The sequence below is a fragment of the Octodon degus genome, unplaced genomic scaffold (genome assembly GCF_000260255.1).
Source record: "Octodon degus isolate 3935 unplaced genomic scaffold, OctDeg1.0 scaffold00212, whole genome shotgun sequence".
NCBI classification, from domain to species: Eukaryota; Metazoa; Chordata; class Mammalia; order Rodentia; family Octodontidae; genus Octodon; species Octodon degus.
In genome coordinates this window covers 2,798,113-2,811,192 of record NW_004524788.1, presented here as the reverse complement: position 1 = coordinate 2,811,192, position 13,080 = coordinate 2,798,113, and the positions used below count along the sequence as shown (strand labels likewise).

Below are 13,080 nucleotides of genomic sequence, written 5' to 3'. Positions count from 1 at the left end.
GGTGGTATGCAGCCTGTCCCCCATAGCCTGCACGTGGCTGCCTGCCCAGGCAACCCTCACTGTGCCTCTCCACAGGTCCAGAATGTCCATGGAGCTTTCAACGCTCTCGGAGGAGCAGACAGACTCACCTCCAACCGTGAGTATCCCAGCTGGACAGCCCTCTGCCCAGGAGACTCCTGCCATGGTGGAGGGGAAAAAAGGGCACAGGGTGGCGTGCTCACTCTGGGCCAGGAGGAAGGTGGATGCCTTCCCATTGTATGGGAGTGGGAAGAAAAGCTATCCCTTGGGAAGGTCCTTGGCACATCAGCTGACTTAGGTGAATGCCAGCTATTAATCATTCCTACCACTGCCTCTACTGCCACTTCACTGTTCCTGAATGGAGTGGATCCCTTAAGATCCCTCTGCAATATGAGAGCAGCTCTATACAGTAGGTAGGCGGCCCAGTCAAGGCACAACTAGCCAAATGCCTCCCGCTCACCCTTCTGCTCAAGCCCTCCTACCAGCCTGGGCTTCTCCCAGAGTCTTCGCCCTTTGGAAGGTGTTCCATCTCCATACACAGCAGAAGAGTGTGTGTTCGGGGCTGGTGAGATGGCTCAGTGGTCTAAAGCACCTACTTAGAACAAGCTTGGCAAGGCATCAGGCACCGCGGTTCAATCCCCCAGCACCACATGCCAGCCAGCCCACCCCGTGGTGGGCTGAGCTGGCCACACACACACACACACACACACACACACACAAATAAAAATAAAATAAATATGTTTTTTAAAAAAAGAGTGTGTGCTCATGCACGTGGACACAGCCCCACATGTGTGTGCATGAGCAAGGCTCTGCCCCAAAGTCCTGTCTGCCCCACAGGCCCCGCCCTGGTGAGTGCAGTTAGACTGGGCACCAGGACTTTGCTCACGCTCCACCTGAGCTCTACCTGCATGCATTTTTTCTCCCAAGTTCAGGAACTCAAACAAAAGAAAACATCCATCCATGATCTCTTCCCCGGGGAAACCAGACTTTTCATTGCTCTGTGTCCCTGTGCAGTCCCTATCTGTGAATAGAATTCATTTTTGTTTCTTCCTGGGCATAGGTCACAGATTCCCTTCTGGTCTTTGTGCTTGGCTTTGCTATATAACCACTGTCTTTGTACCGTCCTCCTGTGAGGGAGGCAGGTTTGCCCACCTGGCTACTCTGCCTGTTTTCTTGAAAGCATCCTTTTATGATGAGGATGTGGGTTGTCTCCAGTTTCTTGTCATAGCGGAAATGCCTCTCCTATGTGTGCCCCTTGCTCTGGGTTTTGTTGTTGTTCTATTTTTTGAGACAGGGTCTCACTATGTAGTCCAGGCTGGCTTTGAACTCCCTATGTACCCCAAGCTGGCCTTGAACTCAAACTGATCCTCATGCTTCACCTCCCAAGTGCTGGGATGACAGGCGTGTGCCATCTCCCACCATGTGTGCTGTTTGCTCTGTACATTGCCAGCTTGCTGTCCAGCTGCGTACGAGCCCGTGCTGCCTGCAGAGCCCTTCCTCCCCATGAAGAGTGCCTCCTTCTTGTGATGCAGATGGCTGGTTGCCGTAGTGGCCAGGAGACGGTATGTGGTAGGATGGTCACTGTCACTCTTATATGAGGCAGCTTGTTCCACAGTGGCCATCTGCCTGTTCTTGCAGCTAGGATGGACTCTTCACCTGCCCCACCATGCAAGAGACTGAAGCTAGGAAGGCCCGAGAGTGCGGGAGCCCATAGAGGATGTGGCCCTAGGGGCCCTTGCCTGCTCTGGGCTAGTGACGAAAGCTATCTCAGCATGACATGGAAGGAAAATATATGAGATGAGGCACGAGACAGCCAAGGGCAGGGCTAGCTTCATTTCCTCAGCGTCTGAGTTCAGTTCTCCTCCTGGAGCTTTTCCTTATAGGTCCCCTGCACCCACATCTGAGCTCAGTGCCACTGCCTTAGAGAGGCCCTCTCTGACCACACTATCTAGTGCAACTCCCACTCCTAATGAGAGGCCTTTTCTTCCTGGCATGTACCACTCTTAAGTGATCCTGTTCTTTCAGTTCTCTGTTGTTCTTGGCTGCTGATCCAACTAGAACAGAAGCCTCAGAGACTCTGCCTTACCCACCACTCTGTCTGTGCCCCAAGGCCCTGCCCAGTGCCCAGAGCTTACCAGGTGATAAGCTGTCGCAGTGGAAGCCGCTGTGCAGCAGTAGATGCCAGATGGCAGGGCAGTGTGGGGAGGACCTTGGGCTCCAGACCCTCACTCTGCTTTCCCAGCTCTGTAGCCTCAAGAAAGCCTCTTAACTACTCTGAGCCTGGCTTTCTGCATCTGTAAGGTGGGGAGAGTCCTTGCCACAAGATAGTCACATGGAAAAGGATGAGTGCACGCAGCTGGACATCGTGAGCACTCAGGGTTAGCCATGCTCTCCACGGTCAGCAGCAGCATCCTTCCGGAACTCCCTAGGGCAGAGCCAGGGTGAACCTTGCTCCCGTGGAATTGTGTTCTGTATGGTGTAACTGGCCCCGAATGGTGTAAATGAAATCAGAACAAGCATGATTGTTTTGATGCACACACATGCTGCTGGCTTACAGATGCAGATTTTAGGATAAGGGATGCGTCTCAGTGCAGAATGCTTGTTTAGCAAATGCAAGGCCCTGGGTTCAATCTCCAGCATGAGAAATTTTAAAATGTGGATTCAAAACCCATCTCAGTGGTAGGGTTGAGACACAAAATGATTGGCCATGTGGGAAGCGAGAGTGTGGGAATTTATATCGTTACGTATCCTTTATGTTTGTGTTGCTCCATGCTAAGATGTGGGAGGGAAGGGAAGAGGGAATGTGAAGAGGATGAGGGTCTGCCTGGACCAGATTCAAGCCAGCAGCCTCTAGGATGGGTCAGCTAAGGAAAGATCCCCGTGGGTGTGATCTAGGGCTGGCTCTCCAGTGGGCATCTGGCAGACTGCATCAAAGGCCTTAAAAATGGTCATCGCCTTTTGAGTCACCAGTTCTCCCGGCCAGAGAGTAAGCTAAGGAAATAATCAGGAGTATGTATGAAGATCTAGGAAAATAATGCTCACTGGGCATTGTTTGCAACAGTGAAAAAGAGGAACCACGTCAGTGCCACCTGGGGAGGCTGTGAACCTGCATCATGGAATATGTGTAGCTGCTGACGGTGATGCGACAGGGCCGTGCTGGCAGCCAGGCGCCAGATAGCTGGCTCCTACTGTGTTTTAGGCACTGTGCGGAGCTCTGGGGACATGGAGGAAAAGAGACTATGGCACTTCCATTCTACATCATGGATTTGAAAGGATGTGACGTCCAATTCTTTAAAAAATCGTAGTATGATCCTACTAGAGGAAAACAGGACCATATGTATAAATATATGTCTGGCAGTGTGTAGTAAGAATGTGAATCATTTTTCTAGGGATGGTGGGTTTAAGGGTATATTTTTTTCCCCTTTTGGACTCTCTATGTTTTGCACAAAGTCTTACAAAAATATTACAGGCATGACTTTAGTAAGGCAGTCACTCTTGCATCCATTCTTTTGAGATCTGACCCCGTGTGATGGGCACTGTATGTTAAGTGTGGTCTTCAGACTCGTGGAGGCACAGAGGCTGAGCCCTCTCCCAGACCCACTGAGTCAGCCTTCCCAGGGGTGAGTGAGATCCACCACAGATAAGCCTGGTGCTCTGACCTCTAGATGAAACCAGGAGCCTCAGCATCTCCTGGGCTTAGATTAGAGGCTGCAGCCCTACACCCAGGTTTTTGAGGCATCAACTCCTTTCCAGAAGCCCTATCTGTTTCCTAAGAGCCACAGTAGAGAGAGGAAGAGGCAGGAAAGGGCATGTCCGGGCCAGCTGTGATCTTCCCTTCCTCAGGTCTCTTGAGGATGAGCCCTCAAACAGCGCTGACTCAGTGATGAGACCAGAGTAGAACCCACAGGACTAACTTTTCGTGTTATTTTAGCTCTGTGCTCCTCAACCCAGGGACTTAGAAGGCAGTAAGCAATGCATTAAGCGGCCCAGAAGGCCCAAGGGAATCCATACCTGTGCTGGGTGAGCACCGGCAGCTGTGGGCCAGCCACTTGCAGCCCAGCACTTGGTTCCGGTTACCTCATTGTTATCAGTAGCTGATTCATCTCTTTTTCCATTCATGCTTTGTCCAGTCATCCCCCATCCACTCATTCATCCAGTAAGCATTTGCCACCGTCCCTGCTGTACCAGGCCCTGTGCAGGGCTCTGGGGACAGTGGGATGAGTCAGGCAGGCATGGTTCTGGCCCTCAGTATCCCCATCCTGGCTGAATGGAAAGAAAGAGGGTGAAAGAGTTACGCTAGAGTACAGGGGAGACAAGGGAGACCCCCATCTCTCATTCACTGACACAAGGAAAGAAACCAATCAGTTCTTCATAGTGCTTCTTTTTCTGGATGGTGCACATTCTTTCTCCTTAAAAGTGAAACCCAGGTTGTTTTGAAAAGTAAAACAATTCAAACCAGTCACTGCAGTAAAATGAGATATTTTTCAAAGCCCGCCTACCTCCCCAGAGACCAGAGCCGCTCAAAGTTCCCTGGAGATTATTCTAGATAATGCTGGTGCATAAACATGGGACAGAGCTGCCTGAGTCTGTAACCTGGTACCTCCAGGGACTGTCCCTTCCGGCACCGACTCTACTGGCTGCCTGACTCATGGACGTTTGGGCTGGTGCTACCTCTTTAATAGCACTGACAGTGGAGGAGAGAGGCCGTCTTGGTGGTAGAATGAGGAAAGAGCCCCTTGCCAAGAGGAGGGTTTGGGGATGAGAACTGGACGGTGCCCCCCTCACCCTGCTGTGCACTCCCCGCAGCCCTCGCCTCCCATGACTACATCCTGAAGATCGTGCCAACGGTTTACGAAGACAAGAGCGGCAAGCAGCGCTACTCCTACCAGTACACCGTGGCCAACAAGGTGCGTGAGCGGTAGCTGGCTAGCGGGGTGCAACTGCGCCCTCTGCTGGTACTGAGAGTGGTAGTGACAGGCAGCTACGCCCCAGGCCCCTTCTGCTGCTGCTGCCTTTCTGGCCTCTTTCCTGAGCGGGGTTGTCTGACCAGACTGGTCTTCGGGATAAAGATAAAAGACCCAGTCCTCGCCACATAGCAGCATCAGCGTCTAGGGGAGAAAATATAATCAGGATGTGATCATCTGTTGAGAAAGGGCAGAGAGAGGCTTTCCCCAGAGGTCTCAGGGTTGCGCATGCCTCAGAGGTCCTACATCAGTCTGGGTCCTTCGGGCTCAGACCTTGATTCATCAGCACATGACAAGCTCCAGCTCTTGGGACATAAGCACATTATCCAAAATCAGGAGGTTGGTGCATCACTCCAGCACAGCTGTGGATTAATAGGCAATGGACATCAGGGATGTCCCAGCACCCCAACACTCAAACTCATGGTGTCGTGCGGGCAGGTCCCAGTGGGAAGCAGAGGGTGATTGGAGCCAATGGAATGGAAAGACCTAGTAGTGGGGAGATAGCCTCTGTCCTCTGCCGAGGTGACCCTGCTGATGGCACATGAATGCTTGGCTGAAACACCTCCCCTAGGCCCGATAGGTGGGCTTTCCCCCCTCAGCCCCTACATGTGCCTTTTCCTTCTATTCCAGGGCTGCCAAGGCCAGCGTTTAGCTCATTAACTAGAATAATAGGAGCAGTAGCTGCCCTTAATGAGTACTTCCTATGGGCTAGATATGCTACGCTCTGCCTCTGTCTTCCTCCATCATTGAGACAGCTCTGGTACTGGCAGTGTTAGCCTTATTTTATAGATTCCATCAAGAAGCTGAGGTCACAGACCTAGAAGGTAGCCAATGGGGATGAGAAGCAGGTTCACTTTGAGCTCCAGAGTCTCTCAATCGCATCACCCACTCCATCTGACAAGGAGCTGTTGACTCTGCCCACCTGGAAGCGGCTCTGTGTTGCAACCCAGGGCCCCTCTGCTGTGATCCATCCTGGATTAATGTTGTAATGTAGCTCTCCAAGGGCAGTCCTATTGCTTTGATTCATTCTTTCTTGGGAACACCTGTCTTAGTCCATTTTTTGTTGCTATAATACCTGAGACCAAGTGGTAGAAAAGAATAGAAGTTTCAGGGGTTGGGGAGATAGCTTAGTAGAATAAGTGCTTGCCTGGCAAGCACAAGGTCCTGAGTTCAATCCCTAGTTTAGTCTCTGTTAGACTCTGATGACATCTCGGCAGTCCCACCTGCATGATCTCATCTAGCCCCAGTTATCTTCTGAAGGCCCCACCTCCAAATGCCACTGTCATTCAGACAGTAGCAGCTTCTTGTCATCCCCAGGTGCTGACAGCAGCCAGCCCCCAGGATACAGACGTGTTGTGGCCAGAAAGAACATGTGCTCTGGGCTAGTGCAAGTCCCAGCTCACTCATGGCTGGCTACGTGACCTGAGACACGTGGCAGAAGCACCTCAGTCTGCTCATTGTTAAACTGCTGCTGGTACCCGCTTCATGAGGTTGCTGTCAAATGAGACAGTGATTTCTAGAATGCTTAGACCGCAAGCATTAGTGAATGATAATGTAGTAGTTTGGGCGAATGATACCCACTGCTGCTGTGTTGCCTTTTCCTTGTTCCTCAGCTCTGGGCCTCTACCCAGCCAGTCACTCTGCCCCATCTGCTCTCCCTGAAGAAAACTGATCATTCTCTGCTCTTGCTCTTTCCCTGGGGCTGGAACGGGCTGCTCCACTTGTCTGTGGCTTTGGCCCTGGCCTCTTCTGTAAGTGAGGCTGGCCTCCAGTGAGGAGGCATTTGGGACTAGGGTGCCCCGGTGTCAGCTCCGCTTATAGTGGACAAGTGAGAACAGATGTGGTGCTTAGTTCAGTGGTAGAGCACTGGTCCAGCCTGCGCAAGGCTCTGGGTCCACCCCCAGCACCACAAAAATTGTTGTGTTTTTTTTTTTTATTTTAAAAGGTGAGCCTAGGCCAGGTGTTCCATATTCTGAAGCACCCAGTTTGGAGGGACTGTGGATCCTCCTTGCAGCCCCCTTTGGGTGAGGGGGGAAAGCCAATGCCCTGATTATCCGTTAGCCCCAGCTGTGTGCATTCTCAGGGGACTAATGGCAGGGCTGGGCCTGCCTTCCAGTTCTGTGTCATTCCTCTTCTGGTGGTGCTGGCTTACTCCCATGTGGCCTTTGTGCCTTTCACACACACAAAATGGGCACGCGCACGCACACACACACACACACACACACACGCACATTCCTACATGTGGCCCAGAATATCCCCTCCTTAATAAGGCTACCAGATTCCCCTGGGGAGAGCTGGCCACTGATTCTCAGCTCATGTCTCTCTGTCCCACATGTGGACAGGTGGACTGTGACCTTTTTGGGGAAAGGACTTCCTTGCCTCTGGGACCTCAGCAGCCAGCACAGCAGAGGTGCCCAGCAGACTAGTACTGAGCAAATAAATGAACTTGGCACGGCCCAGGGGAAATGCACTTGTACCCAGGACTGAGCTGGGCATGACACTTTTCCTTTCATTTCCCTGCTTTCACATTCTTATTTTGATTGCAGGGCCGCCTCTGGCTCACATGGTCCATTTCCCAGGGGCTGAAGGGGTAAAGGACTTCCCCAGATCTGGAAGTCCCCCAGATGTCTCCCCAGATGTTATCCCCCAGATGCTGAAGGCAGGGAAGGGCATGTGGGCAGGAGTGGGGCCTGGCTTTGTGGGACAGGGGGAGAAAGCCCTTCCTCCAGGGCTGCTCTGGGACCCCTCCAGACCTACTCTGTGCTTCTGATTCTCACAGCCGCCTCCCTTCTCCTACCCCAGGAGTACGTCGCCTACAGTCACACGGGCCGCATCATCCCGGCCATCTGGTTCCGCTATGACCTCAGCCCCATCACGGTGAAGTATACGGAAAGAAGGCAGCCGCTGTACAGGTTCATCACCACGGTGAGTGGCTGGGACACCTATGCTGGCTATGCCAGCCCCTTGGCAGCTCGGGGCTCCAGATAGACAGACACAAGCAGTTTCGACCCAGGGAAGCTGAGAGGTGTGTGAAAGTGGCATGTCACCTGAAGATTTTCCAGCACCACTAAGTCCTTCAATTCCTAAAACCAATCCCCATGTGGCTCCATGACAGGCTGATGATTTTCTCCATTTTTTTTGTTTTTATGGGAATTCCTCTTAGTAGCTGCACTCAGGCCTTATTTCCAACACTAACTGCTCATCAGGTAGAGGAATTGTTTTCTTCCTTTTCTCTTGATTCAGCATTTACTTTTACTTTCTTCTCTCTTTTTGCTATCATCAGTATCTGATCCAGTTTCCTGTGGGGCAGCTTCAGGCTATTGTCAATTTCCTCCTATGCTAAATTTTTGTTCTATCAAGTGTACTGTTTCCTGGCCTTCACTTCAAGATGTCTCTGGGGACAGAACAGGTCACAGTGTCCTGCTTCAGCTAAGAGGCTCAGGAGATGTTGGATAAGCTAGAGCCAACTAAAGCAGAGAAGACTGGTGATTGTTCCTACCTCGCAGACTTGGAAACTGAGGCCTAAATGTAAATATAGCGCTGGGAGGTCCTTATGCTTCTGTATTTCTTCAAACTTTTTATTTTTATTTTTATTTTTATTTTTAGTGACAGGTTTTTCTGTGTTTCCCAGGCTGGCTCTGAACTCCTGGACTCATGTGATCCTCCTGCCTTACCCTCCTGAGTAGCTGGGATTACAAGGGCCTGCCAGTGCACCTGGCTTCATACCTTTAGTAGTGGTTCAAGATCGGGAATCTTTTCCTGGATTTTCTGTTTCCTGCTGTGACTAGGTCTGCTTCAGTCAAAACTGTACAGAATAGCAGCACTAAAATTGGCTGGATGGACCTTAGGCATGGCTGGATCCAACCACAGACATTGTCAAGAAGAGGGCTCTCTCAATTTTGATTTGCCTTTCTCTGTCCTGGCTTTATTCTCAAATCGAATTTGCCAGAAGGAATCACCTCTTCATCATTACTCCCGCCGCAGATTCCAGAAAGGGTAGTACTCGCATGGTCCCAGCTCGGGTCCAGTGCTGTTCCTATGGTTGAGGAATAGAGTTCCATGATGGCCAGTCCTAGGCCCTGTGCCTGCCCAGACCCAAACACAAAGATTGTGAGAGATGGGGTCCCCAAAAGAAAAATGAGGGGTCAGGTACTGGGAGAGGAAAAGGGAGTGCAGGGAGGCAAAATGGTCAGATCTTTATCTTCTAACCTTGGTGTAGGTCATGAGGGTGAGGAGTGAGGGTCCACAGAAGGTGCATAGGTGCCTACTGTGGCAAGTCCAGCAAAGGCCATGCAGCCTCCTTCCTCAGGCCATGGACCCCAGTCAGGGCGAGGGGAACTGTTGAGTGGGAGCAGAGGTTCCGCCGAGCCACAGGAGGTTAACCCTTTCTCCCTCACCCAGGGACTAAACCCTTGTGGCTCCTTTCTCTTCCCTACTTTGACCAACATCCTGTCCACCTTCTCTGCCTCTCTGTCCACTCCATTCAAGTGTGGGCCAGAGAAGCCCTAGGCCTGTGGGCTATTCTGCTGCAGGGCACCTGTGACATCGTTAGCCGGATGGTATTTCTGAAAGGCCTAGGCCACCATCTTGGTTGCCACAGCAACCATGAGGTCAGTGCTGCTGAGTGAGCCACCGGGCTGTCCCTGGCAGATGGCGTCATTGTGGGGTTTCAAAGGCCCTTGTCACAGGGCAGCAGATGTGAGGATGACGCCTACACTCAGACACACACACACACACACACACACACACACACACACACAGAGTGCTGAGCTCCCCAGGAGCCAGCAAGGCAATTGGAGCTGGGGTGGAAGTGAAGGCACCTGCTGCAATGTCCCTTTCTCTCTTTCTAAGTCAAGCACTTGCGTGCGGAGCCTCCCACCTCCAGGCGAGGGCCTCTGCAAATAGCCCACAGAGAGCTACTGCTGAAGAGGGCTTAGGCCAGGGTGTTGTCATTGGCGGGTATGGGGCTGGTGTGGCAGCTGGGGTTGGCAGGATGAGGGGAGTGGCATGGCAGCCTGGCCCCTAGTGCTTTTCTGAGTATCAAGTGCCCAGCTTTCCAGGCTGCCCCCACCACCCGGGGTCTCCTTGTCTGCTAAGGACTTGCTAATCCTGGGCCCAAACAATCTCTCTTCCTCACATCTTCACCCGGGCTGCTTAAAGCTCTTCTCTTGGGCTTTTGGGGCACATGCTGAGACCCACACATTGTGCTGTACTGGGAAATCCTGCCACAAAAGGAGAACACATTATATACAACATACAAGTGTCCCTCCTACACACGCACATTTGTCCCCTGCCCCGCCACCTGCTCACACTCCTTCTTTGAGATTGCCTTCAAGTGGGCTATGATGACAGACTGGGTGGCTCCAGGCTGTCAGATCTTGTTCCTCACTTGGAGGTAACACCCAGACATCATAACATGCCAAATGGGCTGGCATGGCTGGGACATTGTTGCCCACTGAAAAGTACCGGATGCCGATGCCATGCTCCCACCGAATGCAGCCCAGAGCCTAGCATTCTTGAAGAGTTGTGTGGTGTATTGGAGTGAAGTGGTAGTCAGGGCCCTCGGAAAGAGGGAGCATTGCTCTCGCAAGCCCCGCCCCTCCACGTTCCTCTCCATGGCCTACAAGAGAGTTGATTGTGCTGCAGAGCCACAAGGCCTGGTTATGACCTCCAGAACTGATCAACCTCTGTCTCCACCTCCCAGCACAGGGACTTGACTGTACATGGTGTCACAAATGTGCAATGCAGTCTGCTTAAAGAAGTAATCCTGAGCTACCCTCATTAAATTCATATGCACCAGGCAGTGTTAGCATTGCCCCTTTAATCTCAGCAGCCCTCCAGGAGATGGCTTGGGTCCAGGATTATCCAAGGAAAGGATGCTGTTCATGTTTTATATATGAATTCATCTGAGACTCAGTGGGGTAAACAAACTCACCTGGGATCGCATGACCAGACAAGGCTGGGATTTAACCCCCATGCCTGTCTCTGCAGCATTCCTTTGCCACCACCACCTCTATCTTTTAACATAAGGGCTCTTAAGCTGGACCTTGTGGCACACACCTATAATCCTAGCTACTCTGGAGGCTGAGGCAGGAAGATCACAAGTAGAAGGTCAGCCTGCACAACTTAGTGAAACCCTGCCTCAAAATGAAATCAAAAAGGGATGGGCATGTAATTCAATGGTAGAGTGCTTGCCTAGCATGGTGCAGGTCATGGGTTCAATCCCCAGTACTCAGAAATAAAAAGAAAATGAGGACTTTGAGACTTCATGAGCAAAATCCAGACTACAAGGGAAATATTACAAAGAATCAACAGTTGGGATCTTGCTTTATTAAAAAGTTTTTTACCCAACTAAAGAAATCACCAACAGAGTAAAAACACAATCCACAGAGTAGAAAAAATTATAGCCAGTTGTCCCTTAGACAGAACCTACATCTAGAATATATATAGAATTAAAAAACTCAGACCCTCCAAAATTCAAAGACCCAATCCAAAAATGGGCCTCTGAGATGAACACGTACTTCTCAGATGAAGAAATACAAATGGTAGCTAGGGAGATAGATAGCTCAGTAAAATAAGCATTTGCCTGGCAAGCGCAAGGTCCTGAATTCAATCCCTAGTACTGCACAAAAAAAAAAAAAAAAATTAAAAGAAAGAAATACAAATGGTAAATAGATATATGAAAAACTGTTCAATATCACTTGGTCATTCAAGACATATAAAATAAAATAACACTGAGATTCCATCTCACCCCAGAAAGAATGGCTAGCATTGAGAAATTGACCAATAATAAATGTCAGCAGAGCTGTGGGGAAAAAAGAAACCCTTCTCCACTGTTGGTGGGAGTGTAGAATGGTGCAACCACTGTGGAAATCAGTGTGAAGACTCCTCAAAAAACTAGGATTAGCAGTCCCATTCAACCCAGCTATCCCCCTTCTAGGTACCTTCCCAAAAGAATTAAAAACATCCTACTATTGAAATATATGGTGCACCATAGAAATATATATTTATAGCAGCACAATTTGTCATAGCTAAGTCTTGGAAACAACCCAGATGTCCATCAACTGAGGAATGGATAAAAAAGATATGGGATTTTTTAATACAATGGAGTACTTCACAGGCATAAAAAAAGATAAATTGGAGACCTTTATAAGTAAATAGATGCAACTTGAGATCATACTCATAAGTGAAATAAATCGGACCCATGTATGTAAACATGGGATTGTCTCCCCAGTGTGAGAAGCTAAACAATAAAATACAAAATCTATAATAGATATTGTGAATTATGAAGAAATTATTTTTTAAAAACTGTGATGGAGGAAGGAGAAAGGGAAAAAATAAAAAATAAATATACAAGATAGTTATAAAGCTAGTTTCTCCTAGTTCCTTTGAAAGAAAGGTTTGTGCTAAGACTGTGTGGATAAGCTCGCCTGCCTGTCTTGTGCTCTGAATAACTACTATGAAGACAACAATACTCAGTGTGTTAACTATTGTAACTCTCCTACAACCTGTTTTTTGTTTGTTTGTTCATTTGTTTTTGTCTTTTTGAGACAGAGTCTCATTATATAGTTCAGGCTGGCCTTGAGCTCACTTTATAGCCCAGGCTGGTCTCGAATTCACAACGATCCTCCTGCCTCAGTCTCCGGAGGGCTAGGATTGGAGGCATGCACCACCATGCCTGGCCCTACAGCCTGTTTTGAAACTCTATTTTTTTTCTCTTTAAAATAAATTATTTTAGGGGCTGGTGAGATGGCTCAGTGGTCTAAAGCACCTACTTAGAACAAGCTTAGCAAAGCACAGGGACCGCGGTCAATCCCCCAGCACCATATGCCATCCAGCCCCGCCCCCTGGTGGGCTGAGCTGGCCACACACACACACACACACACACACACACACACATAAATAAATAAAATTTAAAAAAAAATAAATAAAATAAAATAAATTATTTTAAAATGACTCAAGTTTAGTGCAGCAACAGAGGCCCCCATAGTCATGGAGCTCTGGGTGTAGGACGCCAGGGTCACTGATCCAGTAACTTCCAACCTGGGACAGAAATATTGAAACAGGAAGCAGAGATGTTGTGAGGATCCGTGCTAGG

General features: G+C 49.8%; 1 protein-coding gene across 1 annotated transcript in view; it reads left to right on the top strand.

Moving 5' to 3' along the window:
• Ergic1 (endoplasmic reticulum-golgi intermediate compartment 1) overlaps window positions 1-13,080 on the top strand; it is a 107,555-nt gene that overhangs the window by 84,002 nt on the left and 10,473 nt on the right. The window contains exons 7-9 of the mRNA XM_004644839.3: window positions 76-136; window positions 4,825-4,925; window positions 7,785-7,907. Coding sequence (XP_004644896.3) covers window positions 76-136; window positions 4,825-4,925; window positions 7,785-7,907 — 285 coding nt within the window. The remainder of the gene's footprint in view (window positions 1-75; window positions 137-4,824; window positions 4,926-7,784; window positions 7,908-13,080) is intronic.